General features: G+C 47.0%; 8 protein-coding genes across 8 annotated transcripts; 3 read left to right on the forward strand and 5 right to left on the reverse strand.

The window, feature by feature from the left end:
* Window positions 1-376: 376 nt before the first annotated feature.
* Window positions 377-3,167, reverse strand: RhiXN_00581 (short chain dehydrogenase; the record flags this gene model as incomplete). Its single annotated transcript, XM_043320400.1, has 10 exons — window positions 377-379; window positions 430-570; window positions 624-784; window positions 840-945; window positions 1,000-1,053; window positions 1,214-1,686; window positions 1,739-1,837; window positions 2,103-2,276; window positions 2,323-2,703; window positions 2,765-3,167. 10 exons carry the CDS (start codon window positions 3,165-3,167, stop codon window positions 377-379), a joined length of 1,995 nt encoding a protein of 664 aa, XP_043179412.1.
* A 490-nt stretch (window positions 3,168-3,657) lies between these two features.
* On the reverse strand, window positions 3,658-5,508 carry RhiXN_00582 (PPR containing protein; the record flags this gene model as incomplete). Its single annotated transcript, XM_043320401.1, has 1 exon — window positions 3,658-5,508. One exon carries the CDS (start codon window positions 5,506-5,508, stop codon window positions 3,658-3,660), a length of 1,851 nt encoding a protein of 616 aa, XP_043179413.1.
* A 167-nt stretch (window positions 5,509-5,675) lies between these two features.
* RhiXN_00583 (GTP cyclohydrolase I) lies at window positions 5,676-6,756 on the forward strand (the record flags this gene model as incomplete). The annotated part of the gene is made up of 5 exons (XM_043320402.1): window positions 5,676-5,892; window positions 5,947-6,141; window positions 6,195-6,304; window positions 6,362-6,534; window positions 6,612-6,756. The coding sequence occupies 5 exons, from the start codon at window positions 5,676-5,678 to the stop codon at window positions 6,754-6,756; spliced, it is 840 nt and encodes a 279-aa protein (XP_043179414.1).
* A 365-nt stretch (window positions 6,757-7,121) lies between these two features.
* RhiXN_00584 (integral to membrane protein) lies at window positions 7,122-13,040 on the reverse strand (the record flags this gene model as incomplete). Its single annotated transcript, XM_043320403.1, has 22 exons — window positions 7,122-7,371; window positions 7,430-7,568; window positions 7,619-7,801; window positions 7,854-7,948; window positions 7,997-8,111; window positions 8,164-8,276; window positions 8,326-8,468; window positions 8,533-8,813; window positions 8,872-9,103; window positions 9,813-10,083; window positions 10,140-10,343; window positions 11,185-11,230; window positions 11,288-11,397; window positions 11,464-11,610; window positions 11,666-11,857; window positions 11,908-11,913; window positions 11,967-12,051; window positions 12,102-12,201; window positions 12,257-12,271; window positions 12,327-12,341; window positions 12,398-12,527; window positions 12,574-13,040. 22 exons carry the CDS (start codon window positions 13,038-13,040, stop codon window positions 7,122-7,124), a joined length of 3,339 nt encoding a protein of 1,112 aa, XP_043179415.1.
* Window positions 13,041-13,337: 297 nt separating this feature from the next.
* Window positions 13,338-14,204, reverse strand: RhiXN_00585 (uncharacterized protein; the record flags this gene model as incomplete). The annotated part of the gene is made up of 2 exons (XM_043320404.1): window positions 13,338-13,860; window positions 13,912-14,204. 2 exons carry the CDS (start codon window positions 14,202-14,204, stop codon window positions 13,338-13,340), a joined length of 816 nt encoding a protein of 271 aa, XP_043179416.1.
* Window positions 14,205-15,115: 911 nt separating this feature from the next.
* Window positions 15,116-15,882, forward strand: RhiXN_00586 (uncharacterized protein; the record flags this gene model as incomplete). Its single annotated transcript, XM_043320405.1, has 5 exons — window positions 15,116-15,256; window positions 15,311-15,481; window positions 15,534-15,597; window positions 15,655-15,740; window positions 15,790-15,882. 5 exons carry the CDS (start codon window positions 15,116-15,118, stop codon window positions 15,880-15,882), a joined length of 555 nt encoding a protein of 184 aa, XP_043179417.1.
* Window positions 15,883-16,008: 126 nt separating this feature from the next.
* On the reverse strand, window positions 16,009-17,339 carry RhiXN_00587 (uncharacterized protein; the record flags this gene model as incomplete). The annotated part of the gene is made up of 8 exons (XM_043320406.1): window positions 16,009-16,181; window positions 16,233-16,267; window positions 16,311-16,374; window positions 16,430-16,600; window positions 16,666-16,728; window positions 16,787-16,927; window positions 17,112-17,216; window positions 17,276-17,339. The coding sequence occupies 8 exons, from the start codon at window positions 17,337-17,339 to the stop codon at window positions 16,009-16,011; spliced, it is 816 nt and encodes a 271-aa protein (XP_043179418.1).
* Window positions 17,340-18,712: 1,373 nt separating this feature from the next.
* Window positions 18,713-22,132, forward strand: RhiXN_00588 (Elongation factor Tu GTP binding domain; the record flags this gene model as incomplete). The annotated part of the gene is made up of 14 exons (XM_043320407.1): window positions 18,713-18,725; window positions 18,773-18,817; window positions 18,867-18,890; window positions 18,943-19,080; window positions 19,135-19,173; window positions 19,275-20,023; window positions 20,223-20,493; window positions 20,542-20,707; window positions 20,756-21,020; window positions 21,080-21,269; window positions 21,329-21,505; window positions 21,559-21,649; window positions 21,703-21,912; window positions 21,967-22,132. The coding sequence occupies 14 exons, from the start codon at window positions 18,713-18,715 to the stop codon at window positions 22,130-22,132; spliced, it is 2,544 nt and encodes an 847-aa protein (XP_043179419.1).
* Between the last annotated feature and the right edge of the window lie 88 nt (window positions 22,133-22,220).

Raw genomic sequence — 22,220 nt, forward strand, 5'->3', positions numbered from 1 at the left:
GAAATAGTTTTTGAGCCAACCCAAGCATCGTGTCGTTTAGCAAGTACCCTATCCTTCGGGTAGGTCGGTCATCTCGCGGCCCACGTGATGGGCGCCACTGTCCTTAACTGCGACTCCCTTGAGCTTCTGATATTAAGTCAGAAAATAGCTGATTATCTAGATTTGTTAGTGTCCTTATCTCGTCCTAGGAACAGAGTTACTTGGTTTGAATCAAGGTATATATCAGTAATCTCACCCGGAGGAGATTTCCTGATGTAGTAAGTAGTTCGCGAAAGATTGACATCAAGCATTCTCTCAATTCTCCATGATCAATTTCTGGAAATGGATTATTCATGAGATTAATATTATTTTATTTAGCCTACCTATGTCCCCCGGTTTACTCTCGCCGATGTCGACCCAGCAACGAAGTATGCTATCTAAAATCCTCACTCTCCAATATGGGATACGAGGCCTCGCATTGACCGTTACAAGAAGCATGCACTTTGCACTTGCGATTTGAAGTTCTCTTGTTTTTTGAACCGGTGAAAATTCTTTTGGGGTCAGGTTTTCGGTGAGTTGGGGGATAATAGCCTCACATTCATCGTCAGTTAGGCGATATAAATGTCTGAATATGAACAAGTTACCTTGAGAAATCTTATGGAGCCTGAACCCAGTGCTTGAACTACCAACGAAAGAGCAGATACCGATGCAACCATAACATCGACTCTTGATGATGCATACAACCACCCTGGGATGATGACATCGGTTATGAGCTCTGTCAATTTAGCATAGCGATTGAGGTCGTCTAAGTCCTGCAAGTAAGTGTTATCGTCAGTGAGAAGAACGGATTGATGGCCCACCATTTGGTAGAACAAGGTCCACAAGCGTCAGATAGCAAGGCATCGCCGTACAAAGTAATTCCGGAGAAGAATCTGAAGTCAGGTTCTGAAGTGCTCCTCGGAGTGACTGAAAGGGGGTGTAAGCAGTAATTACTAGGACCAGATTTATACAGGATCTTACCTTGAAGAGAAGTTCATCAACTCCAGTTCGGCGGAGTAGTGACGAAGGAGCTTTCTTTAGTAAGGCGTTAGTTACTTCAACGCCTCTGATTTTGTAGTTGACTTGTAGTCATCCAGGAGCGTCAAGAGAGGAGGGATTATGAGTGGCCATAGGATTTCGATATCGTTCTCCTGTTATATTCAGCAAGGGTTCCTACTGAAATAATTCAACTTACATTAATACTCCATAATACCCATACAAGAATGCTCCAGCTACCACTTCCCTTTACCTTCCAGGGCTGTTCGTCGTACATACTCTGCACACTAATGGCGTTATGCTTCATTCTTCCTGTGTCCAAGTGTACTCCGGGATGCACAGAAGCCTGAAATAAAGGTTTGATATAATCGTTGAGAACACGTGTGGCCACAGCTCTATCGACAGTATCGATACTACCTAGACAGCCTTGGAGTACTTCAGTGGGTCTGGTCGTTGAACGAGACTGTGACTTGCCTTGAGCAACCGCTCTACAAGCCTCGTTCGTAAAGTTATCCTGCCCAATAAACACTGCCGCGAGGGAGATTACTCTAGCTCGCTCGGCCAGACTCAGAGCAGCAGCCTCTCTGTTAAGAACATTCTCGAGCCTCTCCAATATTTTCAGAGTAGAGCTCTTCCAAGTAACCAATGCTTCCGACGATTCGGTGTCAAGCTCTGGCATAGAAAATCAGTGTCTAATATGTCGTGCGTTATATCCTCCACGAACCAAGCGGTGGTTCGCCTTCGTTCAGGGTCGAAAGTGTTTCAAGGCTCGATGATAGATCATTCAGCGTCGACTCTAAATCCTGCATGATGAAATATGTGGCTTGGCGTGAGTTTGTTAGTTCATGATGGTTTTCTGGGTCAGGAGCCCTTGTTCACGTGATCGTCTCCAAAAGCTGTGATCTTAATCTACTAAAAATTACGAGAAGGAAGAAAACTTTGTATATACTCTAGATAAGTGAGTACATAGAATTAGGGGAACGATATTCCTGCATCCAGGCACCATTTATCCCATAGGCTATCCTGCCTTTTAATTCCCATGCTCCACGGAGCAACCCACATCCAGCGCATTCTATCCCAATACAGACCGCGCAGCTCTGGTTTGGTAGGCTCATCGGATACGGCAAGCCATACCGGAACTACTGCGCCCTGCCCGTTGGAGATTCCGAAAGTATTTACAAAGCTTTTAAATGCATTGAGTGCGGCTCCAGAAGACCCTCCTGCACCGTCGGGTTGTGATAGCATCGAAGATTTTACGGTACCTGCATATATTAGGTATATCGTTTAAAAGCCCGTAAATAAACAGACCCGAATTATGATCCATACCTGGATGGCACGCCTGGACTACAATGCCCTTCCATTTTTCAGCGCCTTGTAGTTTACGTTGCAAGGTCATGCTCCAGATAGCTTGGCAGGCTTTGGCTCGGGAATAAAGTGCTATCATCATCTCCCATGGTAATACTGCACCTTCCTCATAACGGTTGATCATGTCGCTGGCATCGGTATTTTGAGCTTCGAAAGGCGGAGAAGAAAAGAACGAAATCGATGACACGTTTACGATCCGCGCATTTGGCGAAAGGTAACCCAGTTTTAGTAGAGAGAGGGTCAACAAGGCGTGAGTGAGGTGGTTGGTTTGATAGGTGTCCTCGTATCCGTCGATCGTCGTGGTGCGAGTGTTGAGAACTCTACCTTGATGCCATCAGAGATGTCAGTTCAGTATACCTATTATAAGAATATCAGTCTCGCTCACCAGCATTATTGATAAGGATGTCAATAGTCAAAGAGCTCCGTTTACCCCACCGCTCCGCAAACAGACGGGCGCTCCCAAGGCTCGCACAATCTAGGATTTCAACCTCAACTTGCGCACCTTTCACAGCTTGCTCGATATCGTTTCGTGCTTTCTCGGCCTTGTCTTTGTTTCTACAGGCCAGAATAACGCGTGCCCCTAATTTGGCCAAGGATTTGGCGGTTTCAAACCCAATACCAGAATTGGCACCTGTAACGATTGCTTGTTTTCCGCGCAAGTCAGCCGAGGGAGGAGGCATATCATGAAGTAATGGTATAATAAAGTTTCCTAGGCCGTTTCTAATTTGAGATGCTATAGAAAGGGCCGAGCCAACAGGTGCATAGTGCGCATGTTCGGAATAAGGCATATCGAGTAGATATATGCGGGGATGTTTTGGGGGGAGACGGCTGGGAGGTATTGAAGTTGAGAACTGAGGCAACGGGGGACCTGTGAGCAGTAAGTGCAGAACAGAGGACCTTTTATACCTTTAAGATTGATTTTTTTCTTTTCGCATTAATGCAGCAGCACTTGCTATGGATATATTTCTAAGCCACTATTGAGGGTTGTGTACAGCTGTCGGACTCGGGCATGTCGTAGCCCGATGGCCGACCAGTTAAATAACGGCCATTATAGATGATTGAAACATATGCCTGTGGAGAGATGCCTAGGCTCTAAATATATTGAATCAAGTTCAAAGGTCAACAATGTACGAGGGTGGTTCTGGGGGGGGGGAGATCAGAGAGACCGTCGGGGGGCTATAGTAATTTCAAATTTAGTTGGCTGATACAGCGAGCGGAATGATACACGGATCTGAACATTGATTCAAAAACCAAATAAAAACATCCGTATATGCGGGGTTATATTTTAACACCCATCTTTCTCAACCATCCCCGTGTTCTCTTTCCAAGTGCTCTGTTCCAGCCCACATCGGCACCCCATCTATCGCGCACTTTTTCCCACATCTCGCGTACACGCTCGCTCTCTCTTCCCATTTCTGCCGTACCAGCGGCAGCACGAAGTAGCCACCATAACACGCTAGTAGTAGGAGTTGTAGTGCCTAGAGCAGCAATGTAAGAATCGGTCACTGCAAGTAAAGCACCGCGGGTCCACGGGTTCGGCAATCGGCTCATCAGCCGCACTTCTGGAAATTTCCCCTTCATAACTTCATGAATAATTTCTTCTGTATCCGTCGACGTAACTGGAGGCTCTGATGAGGCGGTAGGTGTAAAGCGAGTGGGAAGATGGGAAAAGAACGACAGGTCGTGCGATGGTGGTGGTAGCATGGGGGGCAGGCTTCGACTGCTCCGACTAAGGGATCTAGCCCCGACACAATGCCTTACGAATCCCAAGAAAAAGGCTCGAAACATGACCACTGTTGTCTCTTCTTCACTTAAATAATCGCGCTTTGTCGAAAGCTCATGATTCAGCTCTTGAGGGGACGACATATATGCACGGTAAATTTGCAAAGCCCTCACAAGGTCGCCGTGGTAGCACAAGCACTGGATGAGTACGCTGTACGTGATGCGGTTCGGAACAAGAGATGGTGGGAGCGGCGGGGAAAGTCCAGGAATACTGAGGACGGGATTGGCTTCATCTGGAATGACGCTTGAAGGGTGTGGTTGGTCTGAAGCGCCTCCGTCCCATACATTACGTCGGAGAGCATAGTATATACCCATAGCAACTTCGAGGTTATGGCCACCATTTCTGCCCCATGCCCATATAGCAGCTGTTAGGCCGTCAACCCCAACCTCCCAACCTTCCTTGACCATAGCTTGTAGAGTGTTCCGTGCTCGAGGAAGTTCGCCGACCCGCCCGTAGAATGGAACGAGAGTTAGGAACGAAAGCCGATCAGGAGGAACTTTGCTGGCTTGCATAAGGGCTAATGCATGCTGGACAGCACGGTGCTCTCGTGTACGTGCAGCAGCAGCTAGGAGGGTATTGTATGTTACAACATCAGGTTTGAACACGGCGTGGGAGCCCTTGCTCATGTCCTGTATGACGGCGACTACAGCTCGGTAGTCCTCGAGAGTGGTTTTACGGAACCCACGGCCGGCAAAATCTGCCAGTGAGTTCCATTGCCATGATCGAAGAGGCTCTCCGGCAGCGCGAAGGATAGCGAGGAGGCTCAGAAGACGTCGGAATAGATCGCGGTTACGGGGTCGAGTGCGAGCTAATAATGCAGAAAAGCGAACGATTGTGTCGGAGGGAAGAGCGACTGCACCTCGAGGGTGGGCGCTGACGAATGCATCATAATGTTTGATTACAGCGCCGAGGTTTCCGTCGGTTATGTATTGCTCGAGGTCGGCAAGCAATTCTCTTTGATAGTCCGTATATGCCTCTTCTCCTTCGCCCTGCTTTCGATGACGGCGGAATGTAGGTGGGTTTGATGTCCCAAAATCTTCTGGATGAGCTCCTTGCGAAATATCTCTGAGAAAGGGAGAAAATGTTGGAGAATTGGATAAATTCGTAGGGGGTAGTCGAGGAGCTAGAAGCTCTGAAAGCGGGAACGAGGAAATAGCACTCTCTCCGAGGGATGGTGAATCTGGAGATTCGGTCCATATGGAATCTTGGTCTTCTGGGATACGGTGTGTCCAAGCTTTTCTGCGTGCCAGAGTCTTGGTCTGTTTCGATGGCCCAGCGACGTGACAAGAAGTACAGAATTGGCAGACGCGAGCAAACGAACGTACACCAGCAACGGGGCGTAGCATGAACGCTGGAAAGCGTCGAAAGATAAATTGGTCACGGGACACTTTCCGATCATCTTGATCATCACATAAGCAGAACAAGAAAGTACAAAATGCACTCATCTGTCTCGAGGTCCATTCGCTTTGCACGACGTTATCCCATACGCATCCCAAACAAATACCCTAGAAAAATGTCTGCTCGAGATATGGTCGATGGCTACCAGGTGGATAGCGACTCGGGGGCTGAAGACGCCTATAACACTTCAACTCCCTCCGCAAATGCTGGTTCACTTAGCCCTCGCGGACGTCCTGGGATCAATACACCAACCCACTTGGCCCTTGCCGCTGCAGCCGCCAGAGTATCTGCACCCAGTCCCGTAATAGATCCAAACGGTCTTGGATGGCCTGGTGAGTCAAGTCTTCAACACCCTGCTCGCTGATATTCATATACCACACAAATAGCCAAATCAACGCTCTCTCGTCTACATGAATCCCCAGAACAAAAAACACAGAGAATCGAAAAGCTTGCTGGGGCCGTTCGTACCTTGCTTGAATGTATCGGCGAAGATCCCGAAAGAGAGGGGCTGCAGCGTACCCCAGACAGGTACGCCAAAGCATTGTTGTGGATGACCAAGGGATACGAAGAGAAGCTCAGTGGTAAGACCTATTCTCATATATTCACAACCCCTCTACAACCTCTTTTGCCTCAGAGGTCATCAATAATGCTGTATTTGCTGAAGACCACGATGAAATGGTAATCGTACGGGACATTGATGTATTCAGTCTCTGCGAACATCATATGGTTCCGTTCACAGGCAAGGTAACAGATACCAGCACATCCCAAAACTACCCACGTTCCGACCGCATATTATTACAGATTTCCATTGGATATATTCCCAACAAGCTTGTTCTCGGCCTCTCTAAACTTGCCCGGATTGCGGAAACATTCTCCCGGCGGCTCCAAGTTCAGGAACGACTCACACGCCAGGTGGCATTGGCTGTAGAAGAGGCTATCAGGCCGAAAGGTGTTGCTGTTGTAATGGAAGCTACGTGAGTTGGGCTCTCAGTCAAATGTGTTCCACCCCATTCTATGACTCATTTCCTCTTGGTCTGTTTCGTATCCACAGACATTTATGTATGGCTATGCGCGGTGTTCAAAAGCCAGGCGCAACGACCGTGACATCGACAATGCTAGGTTGTTTCCGCTCTCAAGCCAAGACGCGCGAGGAGTTTTTAACATTGATCCGAACTCCATCGGTCAATCGATTCTGATCCACTGAAACGACATCTCAATAGAACTAGGCACGCACCGAATCCAACTTCCGCGTTCGCTATCGATTTTTGGAATGTCCTATGCATATATGCGATTAACTTAAATAACTATACCTTTTACTAGTGCACTCAACTGCATGTACTCTACGCATCAAGCGAATGAAATAATGGAGCCAAGATAACTTGTTTCAGATACACGATATTATTCCCATCTTACAAACTCCGGTCGGTATATAAGATACCGACATACATAATTAACCTGGTAGCGTATACTTTAATCACAGCGATTCGTTCCGAAGGTGTCAATTTCCGAGGCGTCAGTTTTCGAGGTTTCAAGTCTTGATCGATTCATCTATATCGTCCGTTTACTGGTTCTTCTTCTGTTCGTCCTTCAAGCTCAAAGAAAGTTCTTCAACAAATTCGTCAGACCTATCGCGTCCCATGACCAGGGGTGAATTTGGGGCGCTGGATGAAGAAGACTCGCCCGGGTCGCTACTCGCGCTGACACTAGGGCGCTGAGGGGACGTGTTCGCGCCTTGGCTCTGAGGGGTAGTAGCACCAGCAGCAGTTGCTTCGGCGAGTTCTTTTCGCAATGTTTCAAGTTCCCGCTCGAATCTAAAGGCGGGCCTCGGTCAGTATACTGTAGAAGTCGGTCGATATATGGAATACACACTTGCGCCCGAAAACTTCAATATAGAATCCTCCACCGTTCCACACACTGACTGAAAAGATAAACATGAGGAATGCGCCGGACCACTTCGGACTCGTATACAATAGGAAGATAGCCGGCAAGCAGGTCAAAACCGAATAGACTAGACATGGAATTAGTCAACCGACGAGAAGGTGTTTTGGGAGTACTTACCAAGCTGGCCCATCATGAATCCTAATTCTCGATACTGTGCAGGAATAGAACTTAGTGCTTTGCCAATGGCACCACGCTTTTCGTTGAGCAGGAAAGAGAACGAAGTGGTGCGCTGACCAGACTCGATCTTTTTGCGTTTATCAACAAGGACGAACTTCCAGTACAAAGTCTGCCATATCAAGTCTCCATAGTAAATCAGTATTAACGCAGCGTATATCATCGAAGCCTTTCTCACATATAATAGTGCTAAGGAAGAGTGATTGAACAGGCTCTAGATATTGGACCTTGGCCGCAGCAGGGAAGCGTTCCTTAACGTTTGGATAAAAGTGACTGCACGGATTCGTCAGATAAATCCAGTCATTGTTCGTTAGTGCTTACCGTATCACAGTAAACACAAATGGAGGATAAATGTGAATGAATAAGGATATAACTTTGTCTAGGTCGTGAAACACAAGACTGTTCCGCCAGGTGATCACAGCGCTTGCCAAGGAGCCTTGTATTCGTTTGTTAGTTTGTTATCGCGAAGATAATGCGTTGAGGCATACCATGAGAAAGCAAGTATGCCGCAACCCAAAGCGTAGTGTTAGACGGGGCCCACCAGATGTACGCTAGACACAAGATTTGTGCGTAGTAACAAAGATCGAATAGAAAATAATGCCTATAAATGGCATGAGCGTAATAGAGACCTCAGCGTCAAGCCCACGTACCAGTGTTTCTTCTTGTAGACATAAAATCTTGTCGGAAGGAAATAGGCGACGTGTACCGAGTATACAACGTGCAACCATTCTGGGGCTAGTCCAAACAAGAGAGCAGACGCGAGAACCATCATAACACCATAGAAGAAAGAGACCTGATGCAGAATAAGTTGTCAGTTAAGCTGTCCATCAAGTTGCCGATCTCTGCCTACAACTTACCTTCTCTCGAGTACGGACAACAGTAGCGCTCTCCCATGCATCCTGTACAGTGGATATACGTTTCTGGAACTTTTTCTTGATCTTTGCCAGTTCCACCTCTATTTCTTTGCTTCTTTCATCATATAAGCGGGTTAACTCCGTTGGGGTCTTCGTCCGCTTCAGAGCCTCGGATGTAGTGCGCTTCAGGGCATAGCCTGCCTTGCGTTTCCACCGATCGCTATGATGTTTAAAACGACGTTCGAGAAGATCGATTCGAGAGTCGAAATATGTTTCGAGAGTATCTAAGAAGGTACAAGTATGATATGAGCCACAGCCATCCGACGTGATCTTATGACGTACCGAGCAGTGTCAAAGAACCAGCCCAGTATTGACTGGAATCATCGCGTGAGGTAAACTTTTCTGATTGGTAGCCACCAGCCTTCAGGTTTGGGGTCGGTAGTACTGTAGAGTCCCCTCGGGGAGATTCAAGAGGGGAAGCATCCGAAACAACAGATGAGGGGGTATCGGCCACAAGCGCTGGAGTAGACAAGTGATTGGAACTTTGAACCGGCTTCGAGGCCATCTCTCTCTTCTATAAGCTCTCTCGACTCTCAGTCGCAGGGCGGACGGGGTAGGAAGGGGGTATGGTGTGGCGATTAGCACCACCCAAGGTAGTGCTTAACACGTGTAAATCGCGTAGAATGGAGCCACGTGATAGTTCTCGAAGTCGTCAAGCGATTTATCCGAAAGACACACTGCTGTGGTTGAGCTTGAAGGTCAAGATCGTCACCAAGTCCCGAGGGTATCGCAAGCGACTCGGGTCCAACAACCCTCGAATTAGGGTCCTTAGCCGTCATACCACGTGTGGGTGTCATGTCCCTCCAGTAAGCCACATAATTTTGTTACACCCAAATTAAGTATTGTTACGCATATGCATATATACGATAGATAAAATGAACACATAGGTATTGTACAGATTAGTGAACATCGAGAAGTAATATATATGCGACATAAATCTGGTTCGGAAGGTGTCATAGGTTCAGAGTCCACCAAAAGTTCCAAGCTAAAAAGGGAAACAATATGACCATGCTGTAGACACGATATGTGAATGAAGTTGAATACAATAAATTATTATGAAATGGTATTGATTCGGAGAGTTCGGGGGTATGTTGTAAACCTACCACCACCCCAACTTTTGAGGCAGTACGGGCTTATGGGCGCTATCAAGTGCAGGTTCACTCAGGGAGGGCGGTTGAGAGTACATTTCGCCTTTGTTGCCGGTCCATTATCAACGAGCGCACCTGGGTGGTATTCGAACGTGAAAGAGAGGTTGGATTGCGCCGAGTGCAAACGTTTGTGCGCTGGGCGTGAGCCTGGGAAACGGCTGAGGAAGACCAATGCGAATGGTCGTGGAGCGGCCAATTACAGTGGGGCGATGCGACCGGCGATTCTACTCGGTTTTCGATTGCACGGTCGACGACAGACCAGTCTACGATGTAATTCTCTTGAGTTGGCCTGCGAGACTCATGTGGTGCGGCAGAGGGAAGTGAGTATACCGAGGCAACGGTCGATCTACATAATTTACGTGTCAATAACGAAATCAGTGTCAAATAATTCGTATGACTTACCTTCGTGTGATGTCGCCCCCAGGCGTTACTTTTGGCTGATAATGGGGTGAATTCTTCCACTCGACTCCAGAGTGCTCAATAAGTGTGTTCTGCCTCGCGATAATACTGCCGGACGAGATTGATGTAGCAACACTCCTGGTGAACGCAGTAGTCAATAGCGGGAGTTCTTGTCTGCTCCTGCGGGAGGCCGGGGGGAAGGTGTATCTAGAGGTTCAAGTTCATGGCCTTCCAGGAAAGTAGGGGAGTTTCCACTGCGGCTTGTCCGACGAATATGTGAACGCCGCTTGAGGCTTGCAGCTGGTTGCTGCGCGAGCACAACCTCGGGAGCCCCAATGGTGGGCCTTCGAGTAGTACGTGGACCCCCAACAATCTGGTAAGCACTATGAGATATCCCATTCGACTGCATTATGCTCGATAGTCGCGGTCGGGTGATAGAGGTCATAAGAGGCGAGGACTTAGTGAGTTAAGGTTGGAGGCTTGGTTAAAAACGGGTGCCTAGATGATAGAAGAGCAGAAGGATCAGTAGGGCTGAGGAGCGTTGGATGCGAGGGTGCAATCTATATAAACACAGCCAATTGGCGTGGTGCCTAAGCAGCATGGCATGATGACACATCGTACTGCCTTTGCTTCGGTGAAGCTCAGGTCATCTATGCACAGTCAGTCGTGGGGTTCTACCGAAGGTCTCGGTGGTCAACTGCATTAGGCCTTGGCGCTTTGCTGCAGCGTTATGCCTGAGATGGCCATCTTTATGCGCGTCTGGCGCAAGGTCCGGGTTGCAATGTGTTCACAGGCAGGGCGGTAATCTAACATTTTTGGTTTTCGCGATCGGCATTTACAATATAAGATCTGCAATAACAGAACAGCTACGACGAACACATGTGATTAGACTAATTCTACCAGAAAGTTCAAGAGGCTACATAGCCCAATCAACGTCCAGAACGCGCTTATCAGAGGAACTCCACCATTTGTCTGTTGGGTTGTCTGGGGGGTGTTGGGGCTTGTCAATGCAGGGGTAGCGGCCTGCCCATTTGAACAATTCATCAACCCTTGATTCAAAAGCTCGTTTCCTGCCTTGATGTAGTAATAATCACCTGAAATAACGCACTGTTTTAGAATCACGCTGCTCAGACCCTTCGTCGTACACTTACCATAGATAATTCCGGTGTTGTTGTTGGGGGGATTTGCAGGGTTATTGACTGTACCGTTGGAAAGCAAGCTTTGCCAGTTGGACTCTTCACGCCACGCCAAGTTGGTGGTACTACTCAATAGCTTTGAAATGCAGAAAGTAAGGGCACGAAATAGCAATTGCTACTGTTTAACGCACCCGAACGGCAGCATTGGCCCAGTAGCTGGCGCCAGTGGTATTTGACACACTTTGCTCGAATCGAGAAAGCATGAGCATACCAGATGCGGCAATTGTGGCGGAAGATGTGTCAGACGGTCGACCAGGTACTGCGGTGCATCAAAGTCCCTAAAACAGTAAATGAGTCAAAATGATTGTCGCTCCCATTTTAGATCAAACCTACCAAGGAGGTACTCCGGATTCGGGCAAGCGAGATAAGTAGTATTCTGCCAGTCGCCGAGATGTGATCCAATAATTTGAGTCGCCTGTGTAATTGTACACTGGAAGAAACTCGTCAGTGTGCCACATTACTTTGGTGGCTTTCACATCCTTACTGGTTGCAAAGCCGTGGATTCCCCAAGCTTGACCCCGTGTCCTATTTGTGGAGCGTAAGAATGGCCCAGCATTTGCTTGTCAAGAGCCTACCAGGTGCTATGAAGCAATTGATTGATAAGTTTGACCTCAACAGCTTACATTAAACTGACCTATTATCAGCATAACCTTGAGCGGTTCTTTGCCATATCACTGCGCCTGTTGTTTGATTGTAGTTGACAACGTGATATGTTGAAGCTAGCATGGTACATAAGAACAAGTTTGGTAGGCTCGTATAATTCACGTACCATCCGGCCTCAAATGGTTCACCATCGTTTTGTTCGCATGACTCGTAGCCATATTATAAAGAGTGGAGTTTCCGGTGAGTTTGGAAGCAACAATCAAAAGCTTTGATGTCCAATGCTCGGTTATCTTTATATTTTTCAAAAATACGGCAACTTACTTCCAAATTCATCATCTACAATACAAAGCCTCACTGATTAGTCCGTCGAGGGACCCGCGACTGTACTCACGTTGTCAATAATAACCTATATTATTGATGTGATGTAAGACATGAGGTACTTTCTGAAAAAGAAAAGCATACCAGAAATTGTGTAGGGTCACTAGACGGAGGATCCCAGCTCATTGTACAACCAACGTTAGGATTGAAGCGGGAGGCAAGGTATGTTGCATAAGAGTTTATGGCTGCCTTTGCCTTGTCATCGTTCGAATTCCTGTACCCATATCAGTCTAATCAATTTCCGAGATATACAAACTTACAATGTCAAAGCTTCAAGCCAACCGAAACTGAGAAATCCGACGTCATGCCGCACCCCATCAAAGAGCCCAGCATTGGAGTTGGCAACAGGATCCAGTCCTTGCATCCAACTCTGTGCAGCCGCAAGCCAGTCCGTAGAACCGGTCTCAGAGTCATTGGTGCAAAGAACGGATTTTCGCGTATTCATGAGATACAAAGAGGCCGGAAAAAATCCACTTGTCCATGTCGCTGCCCGAAAATACTGCCAGGTTCCATTGCCGGAGAGGTATGTCCATTGTGGGTAGGTTGTTGGGTTATTAGAAGAAAGTGACCCTGCCGTGCTAGTAAGTTTAGATTCAATTAGGGGGGATATGAGTTGACTAGGCGGGGCACTGTCTAATGCCACCCCGTTGGCCGCTTCCACGAATGTTATCCCAGAGCTTGCCGCGGCTACTAAGAAAGCCGTCTTCAAGACAATCATGGTTGTCATTCGGCAGGAAAGTCCACGGGCCCCGCTTCGAACTCGCTTGAGGCATAGCCACTGATGTGGCCCCGAGGTTACCGGGCCTAGACTGTATGCGCCAATACAGTCAAACTTCATAAGTCCAAATGGCCTCTGGCGGATATGGTTCAGGACATTATGGTTTCATTTCAATATTAAAATGGTCGTAAATGAGAAAATAAGTCAAAAGATTCATCGATACAGTGAAAAATGAGTGTAACAATGATAGGACAAAGCACGGCTATGTACTACAAGGAAATGTCAAGAGACCCATTGTGGCTGAGGCTATAAGGATTGAAGAATGGATGTGAGATGTTGGGTAACAATATTCAAAGCACTATGGACAGTAGGTATATCGTCATGACGCAGGAAAGAGATCCAACGAGCGGCTGATTTATCGGGGTGGAAAACTAAAAGAGCGCTCTTGACTCGTGCTCGCTGTTCACGGCGGTCGCAGTTAGGAGGACACAGAAACTCCTTGATGGCCTCTGCATGGAGATCCGATATTATATTTACGGCACCGAATACCGGCCATGGAATCGATGAGAATGTTAGATATCGTGTTCCCGGATCGGCCTGTTGCGGAAGATTGCACATCGCATGACATCTCTCTTTGTAATTGCTCCAAGCTTGGGCAGCTTGTCTCGAAGTAGGCCTCTGGGAATGTGGCTGAGGGGGCGGTGCGCGGGACTGCGGGCGATTGGCATTATCAGTGGGTGTGGAGTCCGGAGGTATATATGAGTGAGTGCCGGATTGTTGTTTGAGATTAGGATTGGGGCAGTAAGTGCGGGTCGCAAAAGTAGGTCGCCTGGGGTAAATGATTGGTGGCACGACTGGGATTTAGAAGTATCCAACTTACTTTCGGTGTCTGCGTGTAGTCGAATTACGCCCTATATCTCCCCATTGTGGGATGTCAGACTGATTATAGCCCTCGCTGTAAAGTTCGCTAATGTCCAAGCCCTTTGCCTTGCAAGAGCAGGGTGGCATCTCGCAAATGAAATTGTGGCTCGCTAGTTCGCGAATGTGTTGGGATTGCTGGGACAATCGAAATTCCCCGTAGGCTTTATACTGTGCACGAAGACCCCCGTCATGTATGTGGTGGGAGCAAACCAGGCGCCAGGGAGAGAAATGAGATGAACGAGGGACAGGCATCCTCAGCCAAGTAAGATGTAATGATGTCCATTCTCCATGTGGAAGTTGATAAGGCTCATATAATGAGTGATACTGCATACTTGAACTACGAGCCCGCTCGCACGATGATTTCTCAGACTATAAACGAATGGCAGGAGCAAAGCGACAGACGCGCGCGGACAGAGCAGGCTCGGCTGTCTTAAACCACTGAGCACATGACCAAACAAACCAAACAAAGGCCCGGTGTCCGGGGCTCTCCATAGCAAAGGACCGGTGCTGAATTTTCAGCGGTGGCTCTGTCACGGATCCCTACCATATCCTTGGCTGATCTTCTGAGCTCCAGAAGAGCCGAACAACTGACGTGCGCTACCATCAACCGAGCTTATGTTTATATATGGCATAAATGCGTACCCATACATATACGTAAAGTACTTCGATCACAGCCCAGCCAAATCTAGTTTATTCTTTTGAGTTGGGTCTCATAGGAAGGTGGCTTGTGTGGTGCTTGAAAAGTGGGTGCCATATACGCCTTTAGGAGATGATATTATTAATGTGCTTGGTGGCGTAAAAAGGTGCACCAATACTTTGAACCCTTATTTTGCTTTGTTGAACATGTTTGTTTTCGTGTCCCCAGAGCGCCTCTCGGTCGTACTACCGCAACCATATTCCCAAACTATCTGAGGAAAGAGGTAGGTCGTTTTCCCTTAAGATAAATATATCCGGAGACTTTACTTCGAGCACGTGCTTCGTAAACTATGGACAATCCGACCACATTCCGACTGCATGGGGTCGATTGCTCGCCTCGTTGTAGCTCGGACATATCAGTCCAGACAATACCACGCCGCTTCCTCGCCCAACAGGAACTGATCTTCACGCTCAACAGGTGATCATATCGTTAAAACGCTCCACCACCTATCGACCACAAGCGCAACATGCCCAGCGATTCTGAAATCGCATCCGCCACCCTCAACGAGGAATTCACCCTTCGGTTTCCCTCATTCAAATCTGAAGATGCTGTAACACTCGGACTTATTCTTCGTAAACGATTTCGAGGGTCGATGAGGCATGCAAAGGTAGGGCAACTGGCGTGGTTAATTAAGTTCAAGGATTGATTTGGGCTACCTTAGGGCAAAGGACTGGTCATCTCAATCCAAACAGTAGCTGGTCATACTCTCTTTGCTTGTACTGTCGGGGAGGGCAGTGACGTTAGCCTGGATAGCTGGATGCGACTCAACGCCATCATCAACGTGGTGAAGCGAACGGGACATAGCAGTTATTATGTTTCTATGGGCATGAAGGTATGAACTTGGAGTGGCTAATATTAGGAATGTCGCTCGAATTCTCTCTCAGGCTGTTGGAAAAACACAGGAGCAGCTAGGGCTCCCATCGCCAGAATTCTTGATGGAAGGAGGAGGTAAGCGTAAACATCCAATCTTGCGTGTATCCTCACGAACCTTTTCTGATATAATAGCATTCCCAATATGGCTGCAAAACTCTCCTATTGCCCCCATGGGTATCGTGGCTGTCTATGGCGGGTCTTCTCAGGAGGATCACAACGTGTGTTATTTTATCATGTTTCCTCCTCTTATACTGACTTTTCCCAAAGCTGGTAACGATGGGCATCAGGGATTTTTTCAACAAAATGGCCAAGTCTGGTGGTAGTATCAAAGCAGGCGAGCATAGCATTGCTGGAGAGTAAAGTGCTTGTAATCCTTATACCACGCTATCCATTTACTGTATATGTTCATATGTTTCTCTCATCTTGGTGTATGACACTGACACGCGGTACCTAATTGTAATTCAAGCGACTTGTTTCCTTACTCATCTACTCGTTGAAGAACTCCAGTGGTGTCTCCTGAGTCTGAATAGCGCGGAACGTTGTTGGGCGACCGCTACCATCAGGATTTCCTTCGTCAGTGAACAAGGAGTGAAATATAACATCTTCAGTACCCTGGAACACACTGAGCGAAGATCCGCTAGCGCTATTGGTGACATACCCTGAGGGCGATTCAGAACCACGCTAGGTAGAACATCATTTGGTCCACTTACTTGTTCGGGGGGTCATGAATCCTGCCCAGCGGGAGCTGGGTAAGTATTTAGCTTAGAACTATATAACATCTGACATACCTGACATGTATAAACCCTTGTCCCTCTTCATCCTCAATCCCTGGTATTCTGATCTTGCCAAATACTGTTGCAATCATCAAAACTCTTTGTCAAACTGAATTCAAGTAGTTTATAATTACCTATTGTGCCATACGAAGTAGCGCCGGCACGGACCTCAACTAGGTCATTCTCGATAACGAAGCTCGTCAATTCCTCGTCCCTGAGGTGGTTTGCTCTGGCCCACATCCGAGGCTCGTGCTTATCCCAGTCGCGCCTCGAACTGATAATGGCTAGTTTAATCTTGGGGAGAACTGAATATAAGCTTAAATACGTATTCTCCAAGCTCAGTAGGAGATTGATCGGGATCTATGTATACCTTGGTTGAATGCCTCCAATGCTCTCTCGGTCGGAGGATGCGGCTCGTTCAAGTTTACTGTATCTGCTAATCTCACAGCCATGTTTCAGATTATTCGTACAAAATCTTGATTCTGCCTCACCCATTCTAACCGTGAACTCGAAGTTATGTTGATTGTGCAATGGTGGAAGGGAGAGGATGACAAATTCCCAGAAGTACGACGTCATCAGAACTAAAGCTCGCTTATTCGTGTAGGTTATCTGCTCGCTATATATTGAAGCATCTATTTTATTACTTAGATCAAACATGATAATTCACAAGGACGTTGTATTATGACAAAATATGACTTATAGCAATGACTACCCGTTAACCCCCTCCCGGTCAGTTTTGGATAGTGGCGACACCATCAGATTCTAGGGATCTGGTCAAGATTGACGCTCTTGAAACTCGAGCAGGTATATACTCACCCATAGTGCTAACGATTGGATCATTGGCAAAGGACTGTACATGATCATCAGGCATTGTTATGGCTATTCCTTTAATGATATCATAATGGTATTTAATCGAGCCACCTGCTCAACCATGGGAAATGAAAAACTTGGAGCATATTGATCAAAGGTTGATAGCGTACCGCTCTCTTGAACTCTGTGCTTGTAGTTCTCTATATCACCCTTGGAGGCAGCTTCCGTGAACATAACAATATAGTCTGCTCTTATGTGAGTATGATGTGCAAGTATGACACTTTTGCTATCAAACAACTCGCCTTTCATGGTGGGTAGAACGATGTTAGCTATTGATCGTAATGAGAGTCTAACTGCACGTGTAACGTGGATAATCCAAGAACAATTATTCAAGAAGGCACACTGAGCATGCGGTCGAGCATTCGGATGCAACCCAAGCGCCGCTCTAGATGTTTAATTGCGTTTCAACGCTATCTGGGGTCCTGCTAAATGCGCATGTATATGATTACCTTCTCTATCAGCTATGTTTCGTCGCGATCGAGACAACCAAACGAATCGGTGTATTTTAGTTTGGCCAGTTCAGCCGCGCTATGTGCAAGCTATATCTCTATATCGTACCAAGATTCTGTGTTCTGGTATGTTTTTCAAAATCAGCTGCTTTGGGTATAATTTGTCCTAAAGATAGATAAGTAATATTATTGACTAAATTTAGTGAGAGTTATCCGGAGCCCGAGGATGAAATTGTTTCTTAGAATCAATGTGTTAAAGACTTTGTTTTAGTACTATCATATTCCAGCGAATATTTACTCCTTAGTTTCATTAACAGGTCGAAATACTATACATTGTTAATGTCGTTTCGTCGAGAGATACAAGCTAAGTTGATACACCAAGCTCATCAGTTACAGAGACAACAACTTTGATCTCTTTGAGCTAGCAATATTGCGTTCCGCTCTAATACTTCAAATCAAATCATATCTTATCCTGGCCGTAAAAACACTCTATAAGCCTACCGCCATAGGAAAGGCAATGTCGGTTGACACGCACGAGATACAACGAAACAGTGCGAAAAAGATGCTGGAGTGAGCCTAAAAAGAGTTATTACCCGTCAGTCTATGTATGAAGGTTTGTAGAGAACACAATATCCCAGTGCTTTGTCCTCCTATCGAGCCAATTCTTTATATTTATCAACCGAGGTTTTTGAGTATTTTTGCTGTACTAATATAGTTTTACTCTATTGAAATCAATCTATAGAATCATCGGTGGCGCACCCACTTAAACGTTGACCCAATACCCAAGATCCTCGAGCTCATCCAGTAGCAAGCCTCAGATTGTCACCACGGGTAAAGAGCCCTGATTCAATGTTCTTTGGGGTGGATCCGCACATTGAAATTGTTTATGTAGTGTGTCAGAAATAGTGACCGCGCATGTGTATGCGGGCGAAAACCACTGATAGCCCCAAAAAGGAAACCACCCATTTGAATTTTTGACCTACTGATGTCATCGACGATCCTTCTGACAAACGTCTGCAACCACAAACCCCTAGGATACACTTACAATATATTCCATAAAGATCTTCCACCATGTCTAGACATAGAGATGTGAGAAATATGAATATTCATGGTAAGTACTTCGTTATCCTAATAGATAATCTCAACAACACCTCGTAGATGAGCTCGCTGAGGATGACGTTTCCGATACCTATGACGAGGATGGTGAGTAGAACACACTATTCTGGAGATTAAACCAACAGCTATTCTCTAGAGGAAATGACCAACGAACAGAAAGGTGCCACATTGATACCAACAACGGTGCATTAATGCAACTAATACCCGGATAGACCAAATGGCAGTAGGGTTGGCACAAGTCCGCTCAGTATTGGGCGAGAAGGATGCATCTGGAGTGGATGACAAGCAAATCAAGGATGCACTATGGGATTCTTACTTTGATGTAGAGGGGACAATTTCTTGGCTGTTAGGTAAGTCACTTATCATCCAGTTCCCATCCAAAGGCCAGCTGATCTTCTGGACAGACCAAAGGGCCAAGGAGGCTGCTGCTGCCGCTAAAAAAGGTTTGTATATACGCATTCTTATCACTTTCTCTTCTTCCTTTTCTTCCCGCTTTGGGTCACCGATGCGACCACATTTGGTTCGTCTGCTCGTCAATCCATAGCAATCACGGTCGATTCTGAGCATGCCTACACCTTAGTCCCCGATCAAGATGAAGCTATACAACTACCTTTATCCGCCCTTCAAAGACTTGCGTTGCAGCGCCGACAAGCTGGATCGTCTTCGGCTAGCCACACCACCGACAAACCAAGTGGACTTGCCGGACTTGCCAAGGGGCTCTCAAAGAAGTCCTTGAGTGTCGGGCCGCCTTTAAGCGCTACCCCTACTCCAGCCAACCCTCCGCCTAAATCATCCAAACTCTCTGCATTGGCCCAGAAGTCAGCTTCACTAAGAGCCAATCCTGTCGCAAAACCCCCAGCGCCACAAACCAATACCCCGACCAACATGCCACTTTCGAAACTTGCGCTACGTATCAAGGCACAGAAGGACGCTCAAGAAGCGGCAGCACAACCTCAAGTCAAAATAGATCCACATGAGCTAGAACTTGATACACAACCTTTCAAGCCTGAATTCGAGCGCTTTGGCAATTTACGACCCAACGATCCTTACATAGCAGCGGACCCCCAGGTAGCCCTTCTGCGCAAACTTAGGACTGGCCCATCTCTCTTCGGGGACATTCTGGCTTCTAGGCAGGACTCAACCAACGTAGCGGTCTCGTTGGCGCAAGTTTACTCTGGCATAGTCTCTGGACCTCCATCGGCTTTTCAGTTCAATACACCTTCTCCTGACGATGCAGTTATGGCCGCACGAGAGGGGACGCGCCTGAATGCCTACAAGAAGGCGTCTGGCATAGTTGGATCTCGGAAGTGACTTTGCGGATTATTCAGTCGAATACCAGTAGCACTCAATACACCCTCTGAATTTCAATCTATTCTTTATGCCCGATGAGTTTTGCGTGACCTTTTGGATATCATACTAATCACCATGATATGTAGCCGCACATAAAGCCCATGCACCACCGGGGCTTAAGAAAGTTAACCCTAATAAGCAGCCTCCATCGAACAAGGCTACTCCCAAAACGGCACCTTCACAGCGTCCTTCCGGTTCAAAGAAGCAATTGGAACAGGAAACAACGCAAAATGCTGACACATTAGATATGGATATGGCCGGTCTCAATATTGTCAAGCCACAGGACTCGCAGCCCGAAGAGGAGGCTCCTCCCAAGATATCCATCGCTCGGGAGCGAATACTTGAAGAGGCTAGGAAAGAGGCCACTTCAGGGGATTCAGATGGACGGAAGCGACTAAGTTTGGTTGTAATTGGTTGGTAATATTCATTTATCATGTCCATTTACTTAGTTTTCTGGGTAGGACACGTTGACGCCGGAAAGTCGACATTAATGGGGCGGCTTTTGTACGAATGTGGCCAGGTTGAAGAAAAAAGGCGGAGGGAACACGAGCGCGCCAGTGAAAAGGCTGGAAAGGCAAGTTTTAGTTGGGCATGGGAGCTTGACGCAGGGGCGGAGGAGCGTGAGAGGTTAGTCGCCATTTACATAACAGAAAACAATGAGCTCATCCATTTTAGGGGTATTACTATGGACATTGCTCAGTCCGTACTTCCGACGGAGCATCGGATAATTTCAATTCTTGATGCGCCTGGGCACAAAGATTTCGTGCCAAACATGATCTCGGGCGCATCTCAAGCGGATTGTGCCCTTTTAGTAGTGGATGCCGCAACTGGAGCTTTTGAAAAAGGCTTTGAAGGAGGCGGACAAACCCGTGAACATATTGGGGTTGTCCGCAGCCTGGGTGTAAGGAATATCGTTGTTGCTGTAAACAAGATGGATATGGTACGTGAATAATGTATTCAATGCGCAGAGCTCAGATTTAACCGCATCCTTGGGTGAAGGTTGACTATCGAAAATCAAGATTTGACGAGATTCAAGTCGCTTTACTTCCCTTCCTTGTTCAAGCAGGGTTCAATACATCTCGCGTCACATTTGTTCCGTGCGCGGGTGTCTCTGGTGTCAATCTAACCAAGTCAGAGGAACCAGCATTGCAATCATGGTGGGATGGTAAACCGATCGTCGATCACCTAGGTGAGACCAAAAGGCTAATTATACACGTTGGGCAAGGTCTGAAATTTTTGGACTTACAGATCGACTTGAACCTCCTATCCGAGATTTTGACACACCTCTCCGAATTCCGATATCCAATGTTTTCAAGGGGGTGACTTCTTCTGGAATTGGGATATCGGGTCGCATTAGTGGCGGAATTGTACAAGTGGGAGAAAGAGTTCGGATTGTTCCGGGCGACGAGACAGCGGTCATCAAAAGTAAGTGGATCACACACTAGGTTGTGTCATATACGTGCTAATCCAAGGGTTAGGTATCGAGAAGGACGACGTCAACGTACAGTGGGCCGCAGCTGGATCCAACGTCACAATTTATCTGGCCAATATTGATCCAATACACCTCAGGTCTGTTTAATGGTAGATGAAATAATGACTCAGCTGATCTCGTGCATTCTCAGCATCGGCTCTGTTTTATGCTCGCCGGGTGATATAGTACCATTGGCTTCTTCGTTCAATGCTCAAATAATCGTATTCGACATTCAATTGCCTATTATTGGTGGCTCTTCTGTTGAGCTATTCCATCATTCGCGCGAGGTACCGGCCTCGGTATCGAAGCTCATCGAGACAGTCGATCGGGCCACGGGTGCAGTAATCAAGCGAAATCCTCGGTAAGGGCTACACACTGTATGATTAATTGACAGGCTTCCTAATTAACGTGACAGCGTTCTCCCGAAGTCGAGCTCGGCCAAAGTAACCATCTCTCTTCGGGTTTCTTCTGGGCCATCCGCTCGACCAGCCTCCATTCCTCTGGAGCCCTTTTCAGTAAATAAAGAAATGGGTCGTATTTTGCTTAGACGCGGGGGTGAGACAATTGCTGCAGGCGAGTAATTAACCTCATACCTACATTGGTCCGAGATGTTTACAAGAAGTCGAACAGGCATTGTGACAGAGATATTTAGCTAAACATATTCACTTA

This window comes from Rhizoctonia solani, chromosome 4 (genome assembly GCF_016906535.1).
Source record: "Rhizoctonia solani chromosome 4, complete sequence".
Classification (NCBI taxonomy): domain Eukaryota; kingdom Fungi; phylum Basidiomycota; class Agaricomycetes; order Cantharellales; family Ceratobasidiaceae; genus Rhizoctonia; species Rhizoctonia solani.